This window comes from Larus michahellis, chromosome 14 (assembly GCF_964199755.1).
Source record: "Larus michahellis chromosome 14, bLarMic1.1, whole genome shotgun sequence".
Lineage (NCBI taxonomy): Eukaryota > Metazoa > Chordata > Aves > Charadriiformes > Laridae > Larus > Larus michahellis.
Window position 1 is genome coordinate 9,246,153 of NC_133909.1, and position 21,202 is coordinate 9,267,354.

Consider the following 21,202-nt stretch of genomic DNA (forward strand, 5'->3'; position numbering starts at 1 on the left):
TTTTATATTTGGAACGTGCTCAGTATCTGTGCAAACTTAGGCCTTCAAAGTCGGGGGGGGGGAAACCGTTTTTATGAAACTGGCGTTTGCCAAGGGGATATTCCTTTTCTTCTGAAGAACGTGGCCGAAATAAAACAATGTGTGGACAACTGTCATAATCACTTCAACTTTCAAAAAGACAATGGACTAAAGACAGCCCAGGTAAGAATTTTTTTTTTTCCTAGCCTGGATTCAAAGATTTGTCTTGATATTTTTATTAATTTTTTTTCTGAAGCATTACTGGAATTAAAGATCATACATCTGCATGAAGATAGCAGCAAGCTTTATCTCACTTGTGTGGGCTCCACATGTTCTGCTGGGTAAAATGCATTAGAGAGATGAAAGAATTAAAAATTTTAAAACTTTAATAAATACACAGTGAAGACCTGATATGAATGTCATCCAGAATCTATTTAAACAACACATAGAAATGGGTACAATAATGCATTTTAAAGGTAGCATCCATTTATTTTCAAAAAAAGCACTTTTTAAATTATTGTATGCAAACAGAATTGAGATAAAAATAACTGGAAGTTATTTCTGATATACCTATTACCTTTTTAGAGTCCAAACAAACCAACAGTAGTCTGTCTTTGTTAGATCTCATTTGCTGAATGGGGTGGAAAGAACTGGCCTAGCAGATGAGATACTTGGCTGAGATTAATTCCTGTCTGAAAATGAGCAGGTCATTTAAACTCGCTCTGCAACTCCTCCTTTCCAAAGCTATGATAGTTATCCCTACCTCACAGATAATGATGAAAAGTTACATAAATACAGGCTTACGTGTTCTGGTGGTAAACAGAGAACCCAGGAGTACCGCTGAGCAACTGATGCTGCTGGGCAGGCTTTGTTGGACTTAATCTCTGAATGGGCTTGATTTCCTTTGGGTTTCTGAGGAGACTCCTATGCTAGTAATTTAGCCTGCAATTTAGAGCAGTTGTTTATGGCGCTGCCTTTCCCTTCAAAGCATTTCATACATAAGCCAAGCTTGTCTCTGTGTAGAGATGCGTGGTGTACAGCCCTCTGCTGAGTGAAAGAGCAGTCATTAGCAGTACAGGTATTTTAAATGAATTGAACACAACATGGAAATTTGAAGATGGTATTTCTAAATGGAAACCATACCACAGCTTTGACGTGCTTACATTTAAATTACTGTTCCTCATTCAAATGATAACAGTTTTAGAGCAGTCTGCTCTTACCAAATGAACTACTGATTCAGTAATAATTCGAGAGGGTGCAGTGTATTCTGACTCATCATATCCTCCTGTGCCACGGGAGGGTTACATAGCAATACAGTCTAACTTTGTTTAGTTTTGAGAGTTCATGAGCTGATTACCTGTTTTTACCTTTTTATAAAGTATCTTACATGGAAGTTATTCTTTAGAGACAGCAATGCAATTTAAGGTGCTTAATAAACTGATTTGTTCCTCTATATTCAAATGAAGATCTCAGTTTACACTTAGGTTTAAAAATTTGCCTCACAGTATTTAGATAACATGTATCATCTTATAAAAAGATGGCTTGAGAAAACCCCCTCTCTTCCAGGAACAGCATGTTCCCTTCTATTGTCTGATGAAGAAATACTATCCCTAAGAAAAAATATTACAACTACGTAAGTTTTTGTAAACAAAAAAAAAAATAGAAATATATCCTTTCAGAACATTAGCATGGGCCCATGGTGCTTTAATAATATAACGTCACATGGCACAGTACTTCCGCAGTTTTTCCTTCCATTGAAAAATGGTTTCAAAACTGGTGGTCAGGTAGCAGAAGTCCAATTGTCTAGAGATTGCCCATTACTGATATCCAGGAAGTGGTAACTTCTGTCCTTCCTTGGCTTCAAAAAAGGTGTAAGAGAGGGTGATCAAATCAACTTTAGCCATTTTAGGGTCCTCTGCAAATTCTGGATCAATGTAGAAAAAGACCGGCATGTCCACTTCTTCTTGAGGATTTAGCCGCTGTTCTTCAAAGCAAAAACACTGCATGAGGGAGGAAAAAATCCCAAAAGAATGAGACAATAGCTATGGTAAACTTTGTCTCTGCCAACATGACAGAAAGCTTCATATTTTAAAATCAACTTGCATTCCTTGTACGTCCCTAAAATCCTGGGAAGGATCAACCATATGAGCAACAAGACAGTAATTCTGTTCTTCTTGTGTTACAGGGGGGGAAAAAAAAAAGCTTTTAATTAAGTGTCCAAATGTGCAAATTGTCCAGGCTAGCTCACATTGTTACCGCCTGCCCTCAATGTCACTACTACTAAATACCATATATTTGGGAGCCACTCTTAATTTGACGTGTACTACAGCTTGTTATGAAGACAGACAGGCTAAGAATGAACTGTTGCACCGTCATTTGAAAAAAATCAACGTATTTTCTTCAAATGCTGGCATACAAAGGAATGGTATTCAGGATTAAAATGAGAAAAAGTTAATCTATAGATCACAATGCTCATTCATGTAAAGGAAAATGTAATCTTTGTTCACACTTACTTGTATTTTATTGAAATACTGTCCTGCTTCAAAGGGTATTACGTTGTAGGTAGAGATTCCAATTATTGGTTTGTCAGTAGGATTTTTCGCTTTATAAAAGGCCAGTGCGGTCTCTCCTGGTACCACCTGTATAAAGTAATTGCATGGTGATTTTTAATCCACTGCAGCCTTCCACCCCGCAGAGTTCTTTAGACTTTAGCTAGAATTAGTTCATTTTCTCTTTTGCTGTTTCAAGCTGGTTACTTCACCACTATTTTGCTGATAGGCAATCCACCCCATTCGAAGCATTAATGTTATGTTACATGTGTGCATTCTGTTTTTCTCTGCAGTTTATCAGCATACAGAGGTTTTTAATATGCAGATTTATATATGGTGTATGTTTCATTTTTAAGGTGATGATTCTTTCAGTACTGGACTCAGAAACCAATTAAGAAGCATGACTCCTTTTGTGAGTTTTTATTAAGTAATTTTAAAGAGGAAAGTTAGATTAAAATCTTTGGTTTTTAAAATATAGCAACAGTCCTCCAATGATAGGAGTAAAAAAAGAAGGTACTAGGGCTACCCACAGGTACATACAAATATAGGTTTCATAGTGGTCCTTTTTTGGCCGTTTGAGGGGATGGCAGGGGCCACTTTAACGACAACGCAAGAGACAATAAAAGCTCTGCCTTCCCAGCCAGCACCGACAATTAAGTTCTGCAGTGGCAGTACGGGGGTGGCACCCGGACGAACGGGACACCACGCGGGCTCTGTGACTCCCACACCGGGGCCCAGCGCCATCGCGGGGCCGGGGGACAAAAAGGTACGAGGCCAAACCCTGCGTTTTCCCCCTCCCGGCGTCGGCCGTTCCGTGCGAGGGGGGAACGCAGCCGGTCACTCACGTAGATTTCGCTCTGCTGGGGCTTGAAGTTCCACTGGATGCTGGAATGCACGTCCGCGTTGAAGGTGACCCTGATGACGCGGTCCCGCACCGGCTCCATCCTCTCGATCTGCTCCGCGCTGTGGCCCGCGCCCGTCGTTCCGCCCAGCCCCGTCGCCTGGCAGAAAGGGACGGCGGTGAGTGACCGGCGCCGGCCCGCCCGCCTTCCCCCCTCCCTGCCTCCCGGCTACCTGGCAGTACAGGCGGTAGAGCGGCACGGCCGCGTACGACATGCCCACCATGCCCACGGCGGCGGCCGCGATGTAGGCCAGCGCCGACCGGTTCCGGCGCCGCCATTCTTCCTCCTGCCTGCGGGTGAAGGGGTTGGAGCTCCGCAACCCGCGGGTCCCCGGCGGGGCCGCCGCCCGCCCGCCCGCCGCCCAGAGGCCGAACCGAGCCTCACCCCCCGGCCACCCGCCGGCAGGGCCCGGCCGAGGAAGGGCCCGTCCCAGCGCCAAGGCCCAGAGGGGGCCCGGCCCCCCGGAGAGCCGCAGGCCCCCGCAGCGCGCCCAGCCCCGCCCGCACAGCCCCATGCCGCTGCAGGCGCCGGGCGGGGCGGGGCGCGGCTCCTCTCGCGAGAGGCGGCGGCGGGGTGAGCCCGCCCCCGTGAGGCGGGGTGAGTCCGTCCGTGAGAGAGCGGGCGGCGGCGTGTGACTGGCCTCGCCCCGTGCCCCTTTGTCGGCGTGAGGGGGGCGGCCGCCCCGCGCCACCTTCCCGAGGAGGCGGTGGGGCTCGGGGAGCGGGGCAGGTCGTGCCGCCATCGCGCCGCTGAGGGGAGGGAGCGCTGCCGCTGAGGGGTCGCCCGTCGCTCAGCCCTCGGAGCGGCGCTGAGGCGCGGGGGGTGCCCGCCAGGCCCCGCCGGTGGTCTCTCCCTCCCTCCCTCCCTCCCTCGGGCGGTAGTGTGCGTATCGAGGTAACTGTCGCAGCCCCCGGCTCTCCTGGGGGCCCCGCCGGGCTGGTCCGAGCGGTGCCGGGGCGGGCTGGCGCTGGGCGGCCGCCGAAAAGTCCGCCAGTAGTGGGTTAAGCGAGCGGAGAGGGGGCGATTATCCCCTCTAAGTACCTCAGCAGGGCTCATGGCGGGGAGGAGTGCTCCGGCGGCAGCGGGACGGGAGTGGACGCCAGGACCTTCCTAGCTGGTTCCTCCGGGGCGCTGAGCGCGCCGGTAAAGCGGCCTTTGTGCCTGCGCTCCTCGTCTTTCAGCGCTCTTCCACAGGCGGCCACCAGTGCGCTGTGCGAGGTGTTTTACAGAGAGGAGGAGGAGGCTCCGTCCCTTTGTCTTCCTGCAGCTCTTCCTGTCCTGTGGACACTGACCGCGATTATTATTTTTTCCAGCGGTGCTTTGTCTCATGTTTGTGTACTGATTTAGTTTTGTTTAGGCACAAATATTGGCGCGCTGCAGAGTGACTGGGCATCCTTTGTACAAACAGCAATAGCTTCAGGACAGACAGGGTCAGGCAAACTTCCAAATGCAGTCTTCTTTGCAGGACTGGTCCCAGGCATTGTAACAAACGGCTGTAGCAGTGCTCGGGTGTACTGCGTTAGAGCACTGCGCTGCGGCTGGCTCCAGGAGTGTGAATCGCACAGTGACTGGCAGCTCCTGATCCTGCTTCATATTCCGTTTAGATGTCATGAATTAGAGGATGATAAAGCCCAGAGCAAAGCAATATTGTGATGTTTTCTCTGTATTTAGATGGCATTACTTTTGATCCTGTAGCGAGAGATCTGAAAACTTTTACTGCAGGAAAATTTGTGCTATTCCAGAGCAAATTTAATGTTTTTTTTCCATGCAGACCTGTAGGAATTGGTCAGTGTGTTTTTGTGGAAGCTGACATTGCACCTAGGGAGCCTGCTCCGTTTTAGCCCAGGTTGTAGTGTATCACTGGCCACTAGCACTTGTGGCCACCTTTGCCCGTGCATTGCTCAGAGAGTTCCTTGTGCCCCTCGTACCATGTCTTAGGAGCAATATCTTTTCTGGTTTGTGGCCGTATGAGGGTTTACCTGTGCAGCTCACGAAGTCAGGAGGATTTGCTACTGATACAAACAGATATTTTTGCATTACTGCTTTTGCAGTAATTTTTCAAATGATTGTAGCTCAGCCCATTTGGGATTGTATTTCTTGTCAACCTGTTGTATGTGCTAATAAAAACACAACGTGAATGACTGGATTTGTTCTCCATTAGTGGTACGTAAATTCATTTTGCATGCATTTTGGCCTATGTCTTACATATTCCATGCGAGATTTCCATAGGCATTGAATACTAAACAGTAAGTTAAAAAAATGTGAGAAAACAAGACACACAAAACACTTTTATTATGTTCAAAACAACGTTCCCTCCCCAAGTAACCTCTGCTGGAAAAAAAAAAAGATTGTTTTTAGCAGTTATATTACTTTATCCTGCAATTGTAATCTCAGTTACTTAATTTTTTAGAAGATTTTAATCTTAGGGGGTCCTATCTCATAAATCAAGAGGAAATCAGGATGTCAGATGTTTTGGTACAGTATACAGTGAAGTCTGTGTTGTTAACTGCTTACTGTTTCCAGCAATTAATTGTAGGTGTTTTGTCCTCAAAATTCTCTTTTCCCACTTGATTTCAGCCAGTCAGTAATATATCTGAATTGTTGTCAGTGACTGAAAATAAATATAGCCCTGTAAATTTCAAAAAGGGGTTTCTCCTTTTTTACAGCACTTATTATCTTGGTTACGAGCCAGTTCTTCATGTGTCAGAATTCTTCATTTTGAACTTTTATTATAATAGTGCACCTAAGAAGATGTCCAGTACAGATCCCCTAACAAATCCAGATAAAAAGTAAGTACAATTTACCATACATAGGAATACAACAATTACTGGATTGTACTATGAAAATTTTTGCAGTTTTATTAGTAGGCGCTTGTTTTGATGGAGTCTTAATAACTTTGATATTAAAACAGTCTGAAGCAACTTCCTAGAAAAGCTAATACCAGCACCAGTGAATTTACACATAAAGGGAAGAAATAGCTCTTAATCTTTTCATTAAGTTAATCAGCACTTAGTTTTAACTGGTTCTGTAGAGATAAAACCCCACAAAGGAATTCCTTAATGCTTCTGCACCTATGAAAATGTAAGGTATATAGCAAATTATTTCCTTGTACGTATAGGCTAACTATAGTAACATAAGACATGGTATGGGGTTTATGTATTATAATGCATTACTTCTTCAGACTACTATGTCTGTATGCCTTTAATGTTTTGTGCTTTGGAACCATCTTTTATCAGTGCCATGTGATATATAATGATAATTATATTCCTTCTATAAACTGTAATGTTATCCACTTAAAAGTTGGATCAGATTCTAAATGGCAAACTTAAATTCAGTCGTGATAGAAAATCGTAACTCCAGACCCTTCCCAAACTGCTAAGTAACCAGGCCCACGCTGTCATCAAAACCATAATTAAAACAGGCACAGGCAGCTGTTTCTGGACTATCACGTTTGCTGTCTTGTGCAACAGAATCCAGCAAATAGTAGTCAAAAGTACTGTCAAACAATTTAGCATAGGTCTTGTATTATGCTACTTCATAAATAACTTGATTTTTTTTAAAAAACAAATCTATAAAACATTAAAAAAATTAACTTGCTTTGAACTGGGATCTGAAGAAGCAAATGCTCTGCTTGTCTGATGGAAATCCAGGGTATGTAATACAAAGATAGGTCTTTAAAACAGCTCTGGTTTGCTAGATTCACGTGGAAGGTACATTGTATGAGTAGTTACTAGAGCACTGTATTCCAAAGGCAAATTTTCACCTAAGAGATGAACATGAAAGGTGTATATAACTGCAATTCAGCTACATGATGATGGAAGACTATAATTTTCTATACTAACTACTTAATTTCCCCCCCCCAGGAGACAGTATCAATGCACAATGCTTCAAGAATGTACTTGTTCTATGTTAATTGGGGTTTACCTGAACTTTAAATAATACCTTTCTTCTCTACACGAGGGATGAGCCTCAAACCATTCATGCTTCTCCACATTACAACATTGCTCAAGCTTTTTTTTTTTTTCATGCTTAACGATTGCCATGTAATGACATAGGTTTTGTTTTAATCTTTATGACCTGATCGTCAAAATGTATTTTGAATAATTAGTGGTTTTGGATAATCAGAATTAAGCGTTTGTTCATGCTGTATGATGCATCATTCTCTTGGCTGTAGTCAGTATCATAATGAATTTTTAGGGTTAGCGAACCTGGAAGGCTACAGTTGCATAATTGACTTGTACAGGATTTTTATGAAAGACCTTGTTTTGTTTATAACAAAAAGATCTTGTGAATTTTGCTTCTGAAGATTCTGCAAATCTTTCTGTCATCTGCTAAATTACCCTCTAATCCGTCTCAGTTCTTAAAACATTACAAAACTTCCTTTGGGAGAGGTGAGTCATAACTAAAAATGTTGCCAGAATAGAATAGTTTACTATCTGTTTGAAAAAGAATCTTTGCTGCCTGAAATAAGGAATGATGTCTCTTGTAAATTTAGTCTTACTGATTGGTATTAGGTTTTATGGGGTTTTAAGTTGTTACAGTATTCCTAGATCTTTCTGGAAGTAAAAAGTAATTTGTGCTGCCCCGAATATGTTCTTGAAAGGCAGAGAACTTACAAAAGAGGCAAAAATAATACCGTTTTTCTATGCGAGTCCTTTAGAAATATTAAAAGCAGCACAGCAGCAGAATTTTACGGTAAAGAGTAGCAGAAGCCTTGGGGGTGAGGTCAGGAAGCTGAACAGTGCATAGTTTACTTTGAAGAAGGGATGGAGGAGCAATTGTTTGAACAAGTGATTTATTACTGATAATATCTCTATTAAAAAATAGGTGGGAGCAATAAGAAGCTTAATGCTACTTTGTGTCTATTTAAATTGTTGGAAAGTTTGTCTTGCCTGGTTTAATAAAAATCATTCTTTCACTTTTTAATAATGGAAATACACAGCCTTGAGTCATATTTTGAATTGGGGGGTGTGGTGTGTGTATGTGTTTCTATTGCAGAAAACGTGACACTGGAAACAAGCCATATTGGTCTGAGTGACTTGTTTCGACAAATGTTCCTGTTACTGACACCACAAATTGAATTCCACTGGTGTTAAAAACAATGACAATTTTGTGGGAGAAAAGCTATATTTATTTTATCTTCTGTAACCTTGCTTAAAGCAAATCTAATTGATACGATGCTTAAAATATTAATGGCTTTTCTTCCATCGGACTGTAATGCCAGTAACACCAGCAGAGTTAAACTGATTGAGAAAACACTACAAAGGGCCTTATTTTCATCCCTGAATGGGTGTGAGCAATCCAAACGGTGCCAACGGAGCTCTTAACTTTGCAGGAATTGGGAAGGCTGCTTTATGTCCCCGCTTCCGTCATGGATCGGCTCCTCGGTGTGTGGGGGGTCAGTTTACCCTGCTGCCCCTCCTGTGCGATAGCAGGCTTTAGGGACTGACGTCTACGTACGTGAACACTATATAGCATGTTATCTATAAGCAAAAAGATCCTCTCCCCGGAATGATTATGTGCTAATGAAACCACAGGCACTACAACTTTAAAAAAAAAAAAGGTACCTGAGATAAGCATATGCATTCCGGGCATGGCCAAGCTGCCCTGCTGTGCAGCGCTAGACACCGACAGATGCTGTCTCATCACGGGGTTACTCCCTGCTGTAGGGAGGATTCACCTTTCTACTTAAACAAAGCCATCAGTGAACACAGAATACTTACTTTTCATTTTAAACTGTAATCTTTTTAAGATGTTTTAGAAAGAGGGGGAGTAATGCGAGTGCATCTTCTGATGCAAGACTGGAAGAAAACAGTAGTAAACCAAACTGGTGTCAGAAGCTCTGAACTTCTGAAAATATGCGTATCTCTGCAAGACCAAGCCTCCTGTCAGAAGAGAGCCCTTACCTCTAGGAACAGTGGTATATTTTGTACTTTTTCAACTAGATGATTCGCAGTGTAATGATATAAATTCGCTGTTTTTATTTACTTTCACAAAATACCAGATATGTCAGCTTCTGTTTCTAGAGAAAATATATAACCCAAATTCTGTGTTAACTTTTTGACTGTTGTATCCTGGAAGACCAAAAACCAAGTTAATGCATGGCACGGGTCTATACCATGATTGAGAATGCAAAGTAATAGCATAATGGCATTTGTTTCATTAATGCTTTCAGTCTGTCTGCTTTGTTGGCTTTCCCTTTTGTGTGTGGATGTTCATAATCCGGTCTGCTAGGAAGATTGCTTTAGAAAGGTCATGAGTTATTGCTTTTGACCTTGTTTCGAGGGAGCATGTAAATAAATTACTGAAGAACATGAGAAAATAAGTTTATTTTATTTTAATTATTTCATTTGCCTCCAGCTGCTAGATATAAATTGCATAATCACTGTTGTAGTAAATGCAAGTAAATTTTCTCTTCTTTGCGTTTGTCAGTCTTCCAAGTTGCTATAAATTGCCATTTCAAACGGGAAAAGTAAACATTACCTCGGTAGGTGAATTAGTCCATGTGACGCAGAGGGTTTCAGAGAAGATTAAGTAGGCAGAGACACTCGTCTGGAGCTCTGTCTGATGGTGGGTTTTTTTTAGTTAGTAGCAGAAATTGTCCTGCACGTGACCTTTATCCAGCTGAATTAGAAACCTCCTGTGGATTTTGGTTGCTTTGTCATTGTCTTTGCTGCTGTGCTGAAGAATGTCCCTACTCTCACCAGGAGATGAAGACGAACCAGAGCGTTTTGATGGTCTTTCTCTCTTATACTGGTATGCTTAACCATTAGGTTCTGATGGCATTTTTCTAGTCTGTAATTGGGAAAAGTAAGGTAAAGATAATTTAAAAGCTGTAGAGATTTTCAGCTTCTTTCCATAAGCAGCCAGAGTTTATCAGTTGTTAGATTTTTGTTTGAGTGTCAAGCACTGTCTGTTTTGTGAGGGAAGGGTATTATTCTTCCATTGATAAATCTAGATAAATATTTTGTTTGTGGACGTAAATGACTAACAATTTCTCGGGAATAAGATCAGAAGAATATCTGGAGCCGCATGTTCTGATAAGTCTCTAGAAGATACAAAACGTAAAGGTGTTGAACTTCCTTGTGTATGCTTGTAAAAAGTAATAGAAGTATCGAAGATTTCATCTTAATTGCCTTTACTAGAACACCTACACAAAATTAGACGCGCTTAGTCTATTTGCATTCCAGGACTTCAGTTGAAGTGTCGAGTTTAGTATTTTTTAGTGTAACATAGTGTGATTTTATAGAGGCTTGCTTGTTTATTTCCTCTCTTGCCTCAAATCTTTTCTTCTCCGTGTGCTAAAAGCTTGCTTACAAGTATTTTTGTGTGACTTCTGTAAGAATGAGCAGCAACATCTGATTATTTAATTTGCATCTTTTTCTACAACAAACATTGACATTTTTTGTTACTACTGCAAATTGGTTTAGAAGCGTATTTCCTTATTCATACTGTTGAGCATATTTCTAATGTTTTGGGGGGAAGCATTCTAATATTTCATAAATATTAAATAACTATAACATGAAATAGATGTTGGATGGGTGATAAATCCAAGTCTTTTTATAGTGAAACTGTTGAAGTCCTATTTATTTTATTAGCACTATGACAAGTACTTGACTCGGAGATCCATCTCTCAGTTATATAGGAGAAAAACTACCATCGAAAGTCAGCAAGACGTGATATTCTAAACAAATGCAGGGTATTTGAACATCCTTGTCTTTTTATGTGATAAAGTAATTTTAAACCTCATGTGTTGGAGGGACTTAGTCTTCAGAGCATAAACACAATTGAATGCCTTGTAAAGGTGTCTCTTCAAAGTGTCAGCCCTTTCTAATGGTAGGTGGCAACATCATAGTAATTTCACTGTGTCAGAGATACCCGATTCCTCTCCATTGTGAATTATTAGTTTGTATATTCTCTGTATCCTCTTTATCAGAATATGCTTTATATTAGGATCTCCCTTTTTAAAGTATTGCCTGTAACTCCTATCAGTGTAGGTCCTTTCCTACTAAGGGCTCTGTGTCTAGATTTGATCATACTTCATGATCGTTTTATACGGTAGTATATAAATAGGTTCTACCATTTCTGGTGAAATATGAACTTCAGACTTAAAGTCTGAGATTTGATCTTTTAAGGCTTCATGAAAGTAAACTCTGCAAAGCTGAAACAACATTTGTTCTTGCTTTTTTTATTTTAACAAAAATTGCTGTGTGAAAACTGCGGAGAGGATGGCAGAGCAAGAAACAGAACAGTAGTAGCAAAAGGCAAGGCATAAATAAAATAAAATAATTGCTTGTTTTAAAGATCAGTGTTCCTTCTTTCAGTTTTCAAAGATGGATACAAATCAGGACAGACCTGTAAAGAACATGACTAGTATGTTTCTTCCAGCTTCAAAACATTTTAAATTCATGGGATAATCAAAGTGACAGTACCAGGCAGTAATGCAAAGTACTCTGCTGTCATAGTATAGAAGTAGTTTACAAAAAAAGTTTTGTTAGAGAAATAGCAGACTTAAGGATTTCTTCTTCCTTTCAGACTGTGATTAAGTAAAAGCAGTTCGGTAGCAAAGTCATCGCAGTCGTGTCAGCGGCCAAATACACTAACTAGGTTTCATAATTTCTCTTTATCCTATGAAACAGATACTTTGAGGAATATTAAAGTGAAAATTGTACAATGTTTGAAGCATAGGCTTCCTGTTTGTTGCTAAAGATGAACTACTGCGTCTGTTCACATGGCCAGCCTTTCTAAAGCAAAAGCTAATTTTGCAAATGCTTGGGAACTTGAGATTGTGGAATAAGTTCTTGCTTTTCAGAGCAAGTGCTTATACCTTGATTTAAAAACTCATCCAGTTTTCTTATACAAAACCAAAAGAACTAGAGATGTTCTTTAGAAGCTGGACCTCTTGCCTGCTGCTGGAATTTAGGAACATTTGGACCTTCTGGATTTCTCTCTTCCCTCTGGCATGGCACCTTTTAATGACATGTACTCAGCTTTTGCAGAAATACCCAGTTTCAGGCCTGGAGTCCATGCTGTGTCCTGGATTTGGCTGCATGGGAGGATTTGGGTCACTATGTCCTCCACTTTGATCTTCTTTTCCCCCCTGCTAGAATTCTAGTTCTTCCATTTCACTTTAACATCATGCTCTATAAAATGCAACTCATTGTCTAATATAAAACAATATGTAGGTCAAAGCAGAAAAATCCACGTGGTGGTGCTTTTTCTTTTCCTAGAAGGGATCTGGTGAGTCTTCCCCAAAAATGGTACAGTGGGAGGACAAAGGAGCTATGATACAACTTCGATTTTTTATAATAATTAATGAAAATTAAAATAAAAAATGGTAAAGGATAATTGGATTTATAGGACTTCTTAACACTTAGCATTTTCAGAGCCGTATGTTGGTCATGTTTCTGATGAAGCTGTAAATTTAGGTTTCAAAACTCTTGTATTCTTCCTGAATTCTTTACCATTATCAGCTGCCTCCAAAATACTCACCTGCTTTTAGACAATTTCAGGTGCCATCCTGATATCTTGTCTTGGGGTGGGAGGGTACACAGGGACAGCCCGCAATAGAGTTTGGAAAGAAGCCTTTTTTAAGATAGAACGAAGCCTTTTTTCTCTGATAGAAGGAAAACAATGTTGAGAGAAGAAATGAGAGACTGTAGGGAAAAGATTCTGTTCATAAATAATCACAAAGTTAGATATCCTAGGAAGTATTTTTGTATACTCTGTCTTAGCTGTGGTTTTGTTTTAGTACTCATTACCTAATCTAAGACATTATGATGTGTTTTTCTTGCCTAAATGCTAACCTGGACCAGGTTGTGGGATTTTGTTTCTGTTTAATTCTAATACATTCTTTTACCGTACCATCTTATATTTGTTAGGAGGAGATTGATTTTTCATTGGGGAGAAGGGGTGGCACAGAGGTTATCAAACAATATAAAGTTGTCAGTTGTAGAAAACTGTGTTTGGTTTGTATTAGAGTTAAAAACGTGGTCACTGTACTTTCTTCTATATTAACGTAGCTCTACCTATATTTCTATAAATAGGGATTTAATGACTTTTATTTTATTCTTTAGGACTATTATGGGCCCTCATGGAATCAATCGAGCTGTTCACCGCATTTCTTTTTCTGATTGTCAAAATGGATTAGGTAATTAGATTGCACATTCTGTTGATTTGGAGTAAACCAAATCTAAAAGCCCCTGGTGAGCTTTTCCTGTTCGCACTGTCATCAGTAAAAGTTTAATTTATCTGGCTTTTATGGATTTGACTGTAAATCCGTTTAGCACAGTAGGTGGAATAACCAATTTCTTGCTTGTTTCTTTTGTTCTGCAGGAGTTAAAATTATTGGAGGTTATCGGGCACAAACTGCAGAAGATTATGGGATTTTCATAAAGAGAATTTTACCCGGAGGGGTCGCTGCTGTAGATAGTAAGTAATTTTAAATTTTTTCTTACAAACACGCTGCATATAAAAAGCTGTCAAAAGAAGTCATCTTTATTTTACTTTATGGATAAAGATATTTAAAATAGCATGGTTTTAGTCGGGATTCATGATGTTTTGGCTTATCTTAAGATAGAGAAATGAAGCTTGGACTCTTCATGGGAAAAGTTTTTAATGCTCCCAGTTCTTGAAACTAAGTTTAAATCTAGATAAGGCTGGTGTGAAAGCCATTGGCAATCTTTCAGCACTGCTAAATAACTGTGGAGATGCTGAACTTCTTTTAATTCATAAGGGGTAAGAGTGGTGTTTCCTTTACAGAACCAGTATTTTTAATGAGTACTGATAATATTTTTTTTAAGAGGTGGTTTAGATATTCGGTGTGGAAAGAATAAATTATAATAGGTAGAGTGCAATAATAAAGTTACAGAATACACTTCTGCCCTAGGTCTGTACATGGGATTTTTTGAGATTCCATCTGGTCTTGTGCAGAATGGTCATTTAATCTAAATCTACTTTAAAAGTGATAGTTCCTGAACTTGATATTTGCATAAGGTTAAAAATATAATTGGTTCTAAACAATCTTTTAGGTGTCTTTGTTAATGTGTAAAATATTAATGAATTGATATGTGGTAACTTACATGTATGTTAAGAGCAAAATTCAGCTGGAAGTTAATTCCGCAATTATGAAATGTAAATTCTAGTCCCACAAATACTTGTGCTATGTGTAAATAATACAAATAGCTAAATAACACTAATTTTCAGTCGCTCTTCTGTGGTTAGTAAAACTAATTGATAGCTATTAACCTTATGACAGTAGTCTAGCTTAATTAGAATGAGAACCTAATCTGTTAAAAGTCATAATGTTATTTATTGCATTAGATCACATAAAATTGAAAGAAAAAGCCCAGTTTTATTGCCATGATATAATATGTTCACCATTTTCTTGTTGATTCATGCATTGCTGTTCATTTTACAACCAGGCCGTTTGCTCACTGGTGACCTAATTTTGGATGTCAATGGAGAAAACTTAATTGGAGTAACCAATGAAAGGTACGTTTGTATTCATTACTAAATGTTTATTAGAGCTTGGAATATTATACGGGGTTTTTTTGGACATTATGGACCACTGATGAGAAGAGCACGCCACCACTGGCGTCCTTGGAGTTCAGCTGGCAATAAATTTATTCTATAAATCTAATTCAGCAAAACCATCATGGAAAAATGACAGGACTTTATATGCTTTTATAATGACAGAATAAGCTAGTTTCTTAATGATGTAGATTATAGAATGTATGTGAAAAGAGCATTAAAACATATTAAGCTGTTAAAATATTTTTATATCTATCTGTTGGTTCAATACCGGTGAATGTAAACAAGGCAGCCAGGAAGTATCATTGCAATGGGGCAACGAAGGAGAAATTGTTTAGAAAAGTCTGTAGAATATGTTGGATGTTTTCTGTAGCTGGATCACCAGAAATCAATGCAGCTTGGTGTTGGAGATGTAGATTTAAAATTCAACGAAAAACCACAGTATATATTGCTGAGGGAAATCCTGAGCAATGAGGCGTGCCCGAGCGGCAGTGTTTCTCTGGAGCAGGCTGTTGATCCTGAAGGATGCCCAGGAAGGCAGTGGGATGGACCAAGGGGAGATGGGGACAAAAGGGAAGGGAAAGAGAGGGCAATCCCAGTTTATTCCTGTCACCAGGCACAGGCTCACCCCAGTCCGCCTTTCGCTCAGTTCTCCAGTGCTTAATTTGGGTTCTGCTGCTGGCAAGCTTTTTTCTCTGTACCTGGCAGTCAAAATTATGAACTACATTAAGAACTTGTTCGTTTTCCTGCTCTTTTAGCATTACTCACCATGTACTTCTTGACAGCACCCTGGTATACTTATTTGGCTGTTTTTCCCCCCTTTTAGGGCTGTTGACATCTTACGAACAGCATCAGCGTCTAATCACATGTCTCTGCTAGTTGCCAGAGATGAAGAAGCAAAGTAAGAGAAAAATAAAACATTGTTTTAACCTCAAAACTAATAAAAAGTCAAGACTATATCGAAGGTTGGGTGGGCGGGCTTCCATGTATTTTTCTTTCAGATTAGTTTTAATCACAAAATTGCACCACGTTACGTTTTTCTGTATTATTTGATACCAATTCATTCTGAGACTATTTGCATCCATTGAAGTAGCAAGCTCAGGCCAATTTCAGTTTAATGAGAAGGACTGAAATGTTATGTTACCAGCTAATGCGACTGAAAACTATTTGCTGTGATAATTTTTTTTAATATTTCTCACATTTTAAAATAATAAAAATTGAGGAGTATGTTAGATCAACAGTACCACAGAACTGCATGATTTAAGCTGGTCTTGCTGTCTGAAATAAGGCAGATTTAGTTATTGTTTCCCCTCAGAAGTTTGCTTTTCAATCTGTAATAAGCTTTAAATTTGTTTGGATAAGTAGGTTAAACCGTTCACTGCAGCAGGTAGTCCAAAAACATCCATTGTAAGGACATCTGTGTGAAATATTGCATTAACCTTGCTGTTCAAAGTTAAGCATATAAACCAATATTGGCAGAGAATCATCAGAAATCCTAGGATCCAGGTCTGTGTCCCCTTTTGATTTAAATCTCTGGAGGAAATGGCTTTTATGTAACCATATTTGATAATCGTTGCAAGAGTATCTAACTGCTGTTATTTGCCTTTCCTGGGATGTTCCACTTACAGAATAATCTCTCCGTAAGGGAATTTTCTCTAAATTCCTTTAGCCTTTTTCCAATTTAAGCTTCCTTTTTGTGCTCCTTTATTTTTTGTATTTGACAGACATTTGAATCACTGTGTAGCCTCCGATCTCTCCTTTTTTCAGACTGCCTAGATACATGCGAGGTCCACTCTTAATCTGCTTTTATCTAAAGCACACTGACCTAGTTCCTCTAAACTCCTTGAATAATTAAAATCCATCAGTCCTTGTACCGTTCTGGTGGTATGCCCAAAGGCCTGTGCAGAATTTGCCACTGAATACGGTCCCTCACTCAGACGCCTGTGAATTAATATCTTGTGACTGTACATTCCTGTGCTAAAAGTTTATTTGATTTACACTCAACTGTGTTAATGTGTGTTCCCTGGGTCTGGCATTAGTACAATAAATTTTGTCATTTTTTAAAAAAATAATGCATCCAGCAGTTTTCAACAGTTCTGCGGTCACGGGAATTACTTGGGAATTACCTTCCCTGCAGTCAGTTCTCTCTCTAAGTCTGTAATATTAATTTGCTGATGTTTCTGGCTTACATCATTCTAGATTCTTTATATTTTTTTAATCTCTTGTCATTGAAGGAATCATAGCTCAGCTTATAAACATTTTTTTAAATTAGGCTGCATTCGGTATTAGATTAATCAAGAGGTTTTGTTTTCTCTTTAATGTATGTAATACAGGATGTATTGCCAGTTTATTGCAGTATGATTCGTTTCTGCAAAAAACGTATCCTTCTAGTTTTTATTATTTTTTTTTAAACAGCGCGCCTGACCAAGAATTGCCCTTTATTTTATCTGTTGGGGATTTTTAAAAAAGATACTATAATTAAAAAATAAGCAAAGCCCAAGCACATACAATATTTAATAGGTAATGATATTTACCTCATGTGAAATAGGCTGCAAATTTCTGAGAAAGTTAAATTGAAGTTAAGAATTTGCATCTGTTTCACTCATTCTTGAATGACTAATAAATACTTCTGTCCTCTTTTATGAGGTGCCACAGCTTCGTTTGCCGGTCTATTCTGGGTTCTTTTTCAGTACAGTAGAACTAAAAGCATTCTTTAAAAATAGGAGTATACTATGAGTATATTATCGGATTCCTTCTAATACAAATAACTTGTTCTGGACCTAAGTAATACCACTGTCTTATTATCTGAAGTTGACTCGAATTACAATTTTTTAAAGTTTTTAAATCCAGGGTAAAGAGAAGTAATAATTAAGCTTTTCTACCAATAGTCCATTTCATTCATAGTTTATTGCTATTCCGTCCTTATCCTCTGTACTACATTATCTTTTTCTTGCCGCTTCCCAACATTTGACAGGACTTTTCCTCTTTCAGTTGAGGTTAAACTTCCTTCTCTGAGAAGGGTAACCATTCAGTAGAAATGGTAGCAGATTTCAGAGGGTGCGTTTAAACTACTGCCAAATCCTGATGGGGAGCATCTTTTTATTGCCACAGGAAAGAATTTCTTGACCTGATGGATAAGTATGGCTCTCACAGTGACACCAGCTCTGCAAGAAGTTCTCCAACACAACTGTTAGCTGGTGAGAGATTGCTTTCTAGCCTGGCGTAATCCTGTAGGACAACAGTCAGACTTTGGTGGGGTAGAAGCTAGTACTTAAAACTCTCCTCATTTTGTGGGAGGGTATATTGGGGGAAGTGACTGAAAGTCAAGCAAAACCCATGTGTTTACTTAGACTTTAACATTTAGTTTGTAGTCTAAACGCATAACTTGACAGGTTTGTGCATCAGTTTCCCCGATTCTTAAAGTAAATATACTACCACCTACTTTCAGCAATTCTAATTCATGAATAATGTGAAAAGTATTTGGTATTTGTAGACTAAATGTACCATAATATTTCAAAGTACTAATAAAAATTTGAACTAGAATACCATAAATTCTAATCCTCCTGGAACTGTTGTCTAATTAGGATGCCTTTATATAGCATGACTGATTATTCAGTTAAGATTATTTTTGCACCCAGTTTGAAAAAAAAATCATCACTTGCTGTGTTTTTACTCCTGAATTACTCCTGGAAAGAATTACTCCTGGAACCCTGGGTGGCTTACAATTCTTAGCTGTGTAGACTTAAGCTTTCTTTTGGTTATTGGATTGCTTGTAGTTTGTCTGTTTTCTAACATGAAAATAGCCCTACTGGACTCTTCTTAGATCAGTTGAAACTTCATGCTTTTTCCCATATGTGTGTTTTATTTCTTCTTTTCGTTGTTTCTTTTCTTAAGCAAAATCTACAGACAGTGCTTCTTCCGGCTCATCCTCAAGGTCACAGAGTCCTCAGTTGCATCCAAAGGATAATCTCACAACCGTCAGCAGAAATAATTGTGTCCCAGCACCACCCCCAAAGCTTGCAAAGTAATTTCCAAAATTGACTGTAACTCTCTTGTGTGAGCCATAGAAAATGGTGTATTTGGCCGCTCAGGAATATTTTGTGTTGAACACTAGAGGTTGAACTTTTTATTTTCTTTTCAATCCTGTAAGTTATAATACTATTGATATTGCAAATTTTCAGTTTTAATAAAGTATTTTTCTCATTTATTTATTGTTTACATGATAGAAGTAGATTAATCAGTGTCTTAATTTGATCTTAGTGTCTCCTAATGAATTGATGCCTCTGGTTTATGTGTACCTACATCCTCCCATAAGCCTTGGATAGATATAGTAGAGAGAAGCTATTATTCTTTTAAAATAATGTATCAGTTCTTTCTCTAATTGCCAGAAGTAACAACTGAAGTTGCTGGTTTTGTAGTAAGTAGGCAGTGTAATGTTTGAACATTGAGATTAAACGTCCACCATTTCTGTTTGTTGCTGTAATATGTATTTGTGAAATCAGTAAGATAAAGATACTACGTCACTTCAGTCTTTATTAGAGTATCTAGTTCTGTGAAGTAATTATAATTGTCTTTTTTCCTTTCTCTTTGTAGGGATAGTGCATTTCAGATTATCTCTATTTGCAAAGAAACAAGCCTAGGTTTGAATATTGTAGGAGGAATTGACAGGAATGAAGGGCCTTTGGTATATATTCAAGAAATTATCCCTGGTGGTGACTGTCATAAGGTAAAGAACTTGTTTCCCTCAGTCTACCTGTATTTTTGCCTTTATTTACTACCTACTTCAGTATTTTATACATACAGTTATATTTTAAATGCAAATTTTGTTTGTGTTTCTGTGTGCTTTCTCTTTAAAGAGAATTATCTCATTACACCATGGCATGGTTACATGGTAATGAAAATTATTCATGAGTTCATTTGAGGTAAATAAGAATCTTGTTCCCCAGTTTACGTATGAGAAAGTAAGAAATCAACTTCTTTAAGAGGCTGCATGATGCAAGATAAATCAGCACGGGTGGGACAGAGCTACAGATTGCATCTCTTTTTTTTCTTGTCCATTCAAAAAATCCTTCTTCCTTTAGACTTAGTTTAGGTGGATCCTTGCAGTTGGAAAGTATTGTGTAGGCAAATTAGAATAAAAAATATTCTGATCGTGCAGACTAATAAAATGTATGAATCAGTACTGATTACCGTTTTCGTTTATGACAAATGCAATATGTAAATCAGGAGGGTTTGTCAGTTTTAAAAAAGAAATAAGTAACAGAACTGGCTGATTCAAGTACACAAAACTGTTTATCCAAGCGTCTCCTTTTCCATCCAGAGTTGTGATGTGCAGATAAACCGTGTTTTCCCTCTTGCAAAGCAAGAGGGCATGAGTTAATTTCAAGAGCAATGAATTTGCCCCAAAATAGTCTATAACTATTTGTGGCTGAATTTTTGTAGATTAAGGTTAATCCCAAAATGCCAAGGTGGAAGGAAAAAATGCAATGTTTCTCCAGGACTTCTTTTAGTAGATAAATGGTAAATAAGATAAATTCTTCTTTTGTTTTCTTCTATTTTGTTGTGGCTTCTAAAACGTTTTTCTCATTGTAAACATACAATTTAAAGCCTATTATACATAATCAACAGACAGAGTGAGCCATTAATTTGTAGTACGTTCTAGTATTAGCAATATTAGAGGTAATTTATCAATCTTGGTTGTCCTGTTTGAGAAACTTAAGTAGGAAGCATATTTGAATCTCTGCCGCATGAGGGCAGCATTGAAAAGGATATCCTTTTATAGGCTGGATGCAAGCGAAATAAAAGATCTACAACTTTTTTCTTTAATCAAAACTGAAACTTTAAGTGACAAAAAAAGTAGTAAAGTGCTATCAAAGGTTTGAAATAACATGACTAAAATTATGGTATATGGGTATTAATATGTAAAATTATACTGGTCTTCAAAAGATATTTTACATATTTCCTGTTTCCTATATATCTTCTTCTGTACAGTTTGTTTCACATGGTCAGATTGATTCTGTGATGAATTTCTTAAGAGCTGAAGAACGTAGATGTGTTATGTGTAATTTAATGTGTATTACATTAGACAAATGTTATAACTAACTCTGTAACCATAGGTGAGTTATATGAATTTTCAGTTAAATTATTGAGGCTTCTTTTAAAATGTGAGTAAAGAAAGCTTAATCCTAGTATGAAATCTAT

The 21,202-nt window shown here is 38.8% G+C and overlaps 2 protein-coding genes across 8 annotated transcripts in view; one reads left to right on the forward strand and one right to left on the reverse strand.

Moving 5' to 3' along the window:
• Window positions 1-386: 386 nt before the first annotated feature.
• COX11 (cytochrome c oxidase copper chaperone COX11) lies at window positions 387-4,211 on the reverse strand. Its single transcript, XM_074607188.1, has 4 exons — window positions 3,642-4,211; window positions 3,413-3,568; window positions 2,532-2,657; window positions 387-2,018 (listed from the first exon to the last, which is right to left on the reverse strand). Exons 1-4 carry the CDS (start codon window positions 4,209-4,211, stop codon window positions 1,836-1,838), a joined length of 1,035 nt encoding a protein of 344 aa, XP_074463289.1. The 3' UTR covers window positions 387-1,835.
• Window positions 3,239-21,202, forward strand: part of STXBP4 (syntaxin binding protein 4) — a 77,869-nt gene continuing 59,905 nt past the window's right edge. The window contains exons 1-9 of one of the 7 annotated variants that reach the window (XM_074607172.1): window positions 3,315-3,587; window positions 6,136-6,258; window positions 13,546-13,619; window positions 13,805-13,900; window positions 14,893-14,962; window positions 15,828-15,902; window positions 18,113-18,198; window positions 18,896-19,025; window positions 19,595-19,727. In XM_074607172.1, coding sequence (XP_074463273.1) covers window positions 6,221-6,258; window positions 13,546-13,619; window positions 13,805-13,900; window positions 14,893-14,962; window positions 15,828-15,902; window positions 18,113-18,198; window positions 18,896-19,025; window positions 19,595-19,727 — 702 coding nt within the window. In that variant the 5' untranslated portion in view covers window positions 3,315-3,587; window positions 6,136-6,220. Of the gene's footprint in view, window positions 3,588-4,058; window positions 4,364-6,135; window positions 6,259-13,545; window positions 13,620-13,804; window positions 13,901-14,892; window positions 14,963-15,827; window positions 15,903-18,112; window positions 18,199-18,895; window positions 19,026-19,594; window positions 19,728-21,202 lie in introns of those variants that run through there. The other 6 variants (XM_074607171.1, XM_074607173.1, XM_074607174.1 and 3 more) reach the window with 6 other exon arrangements.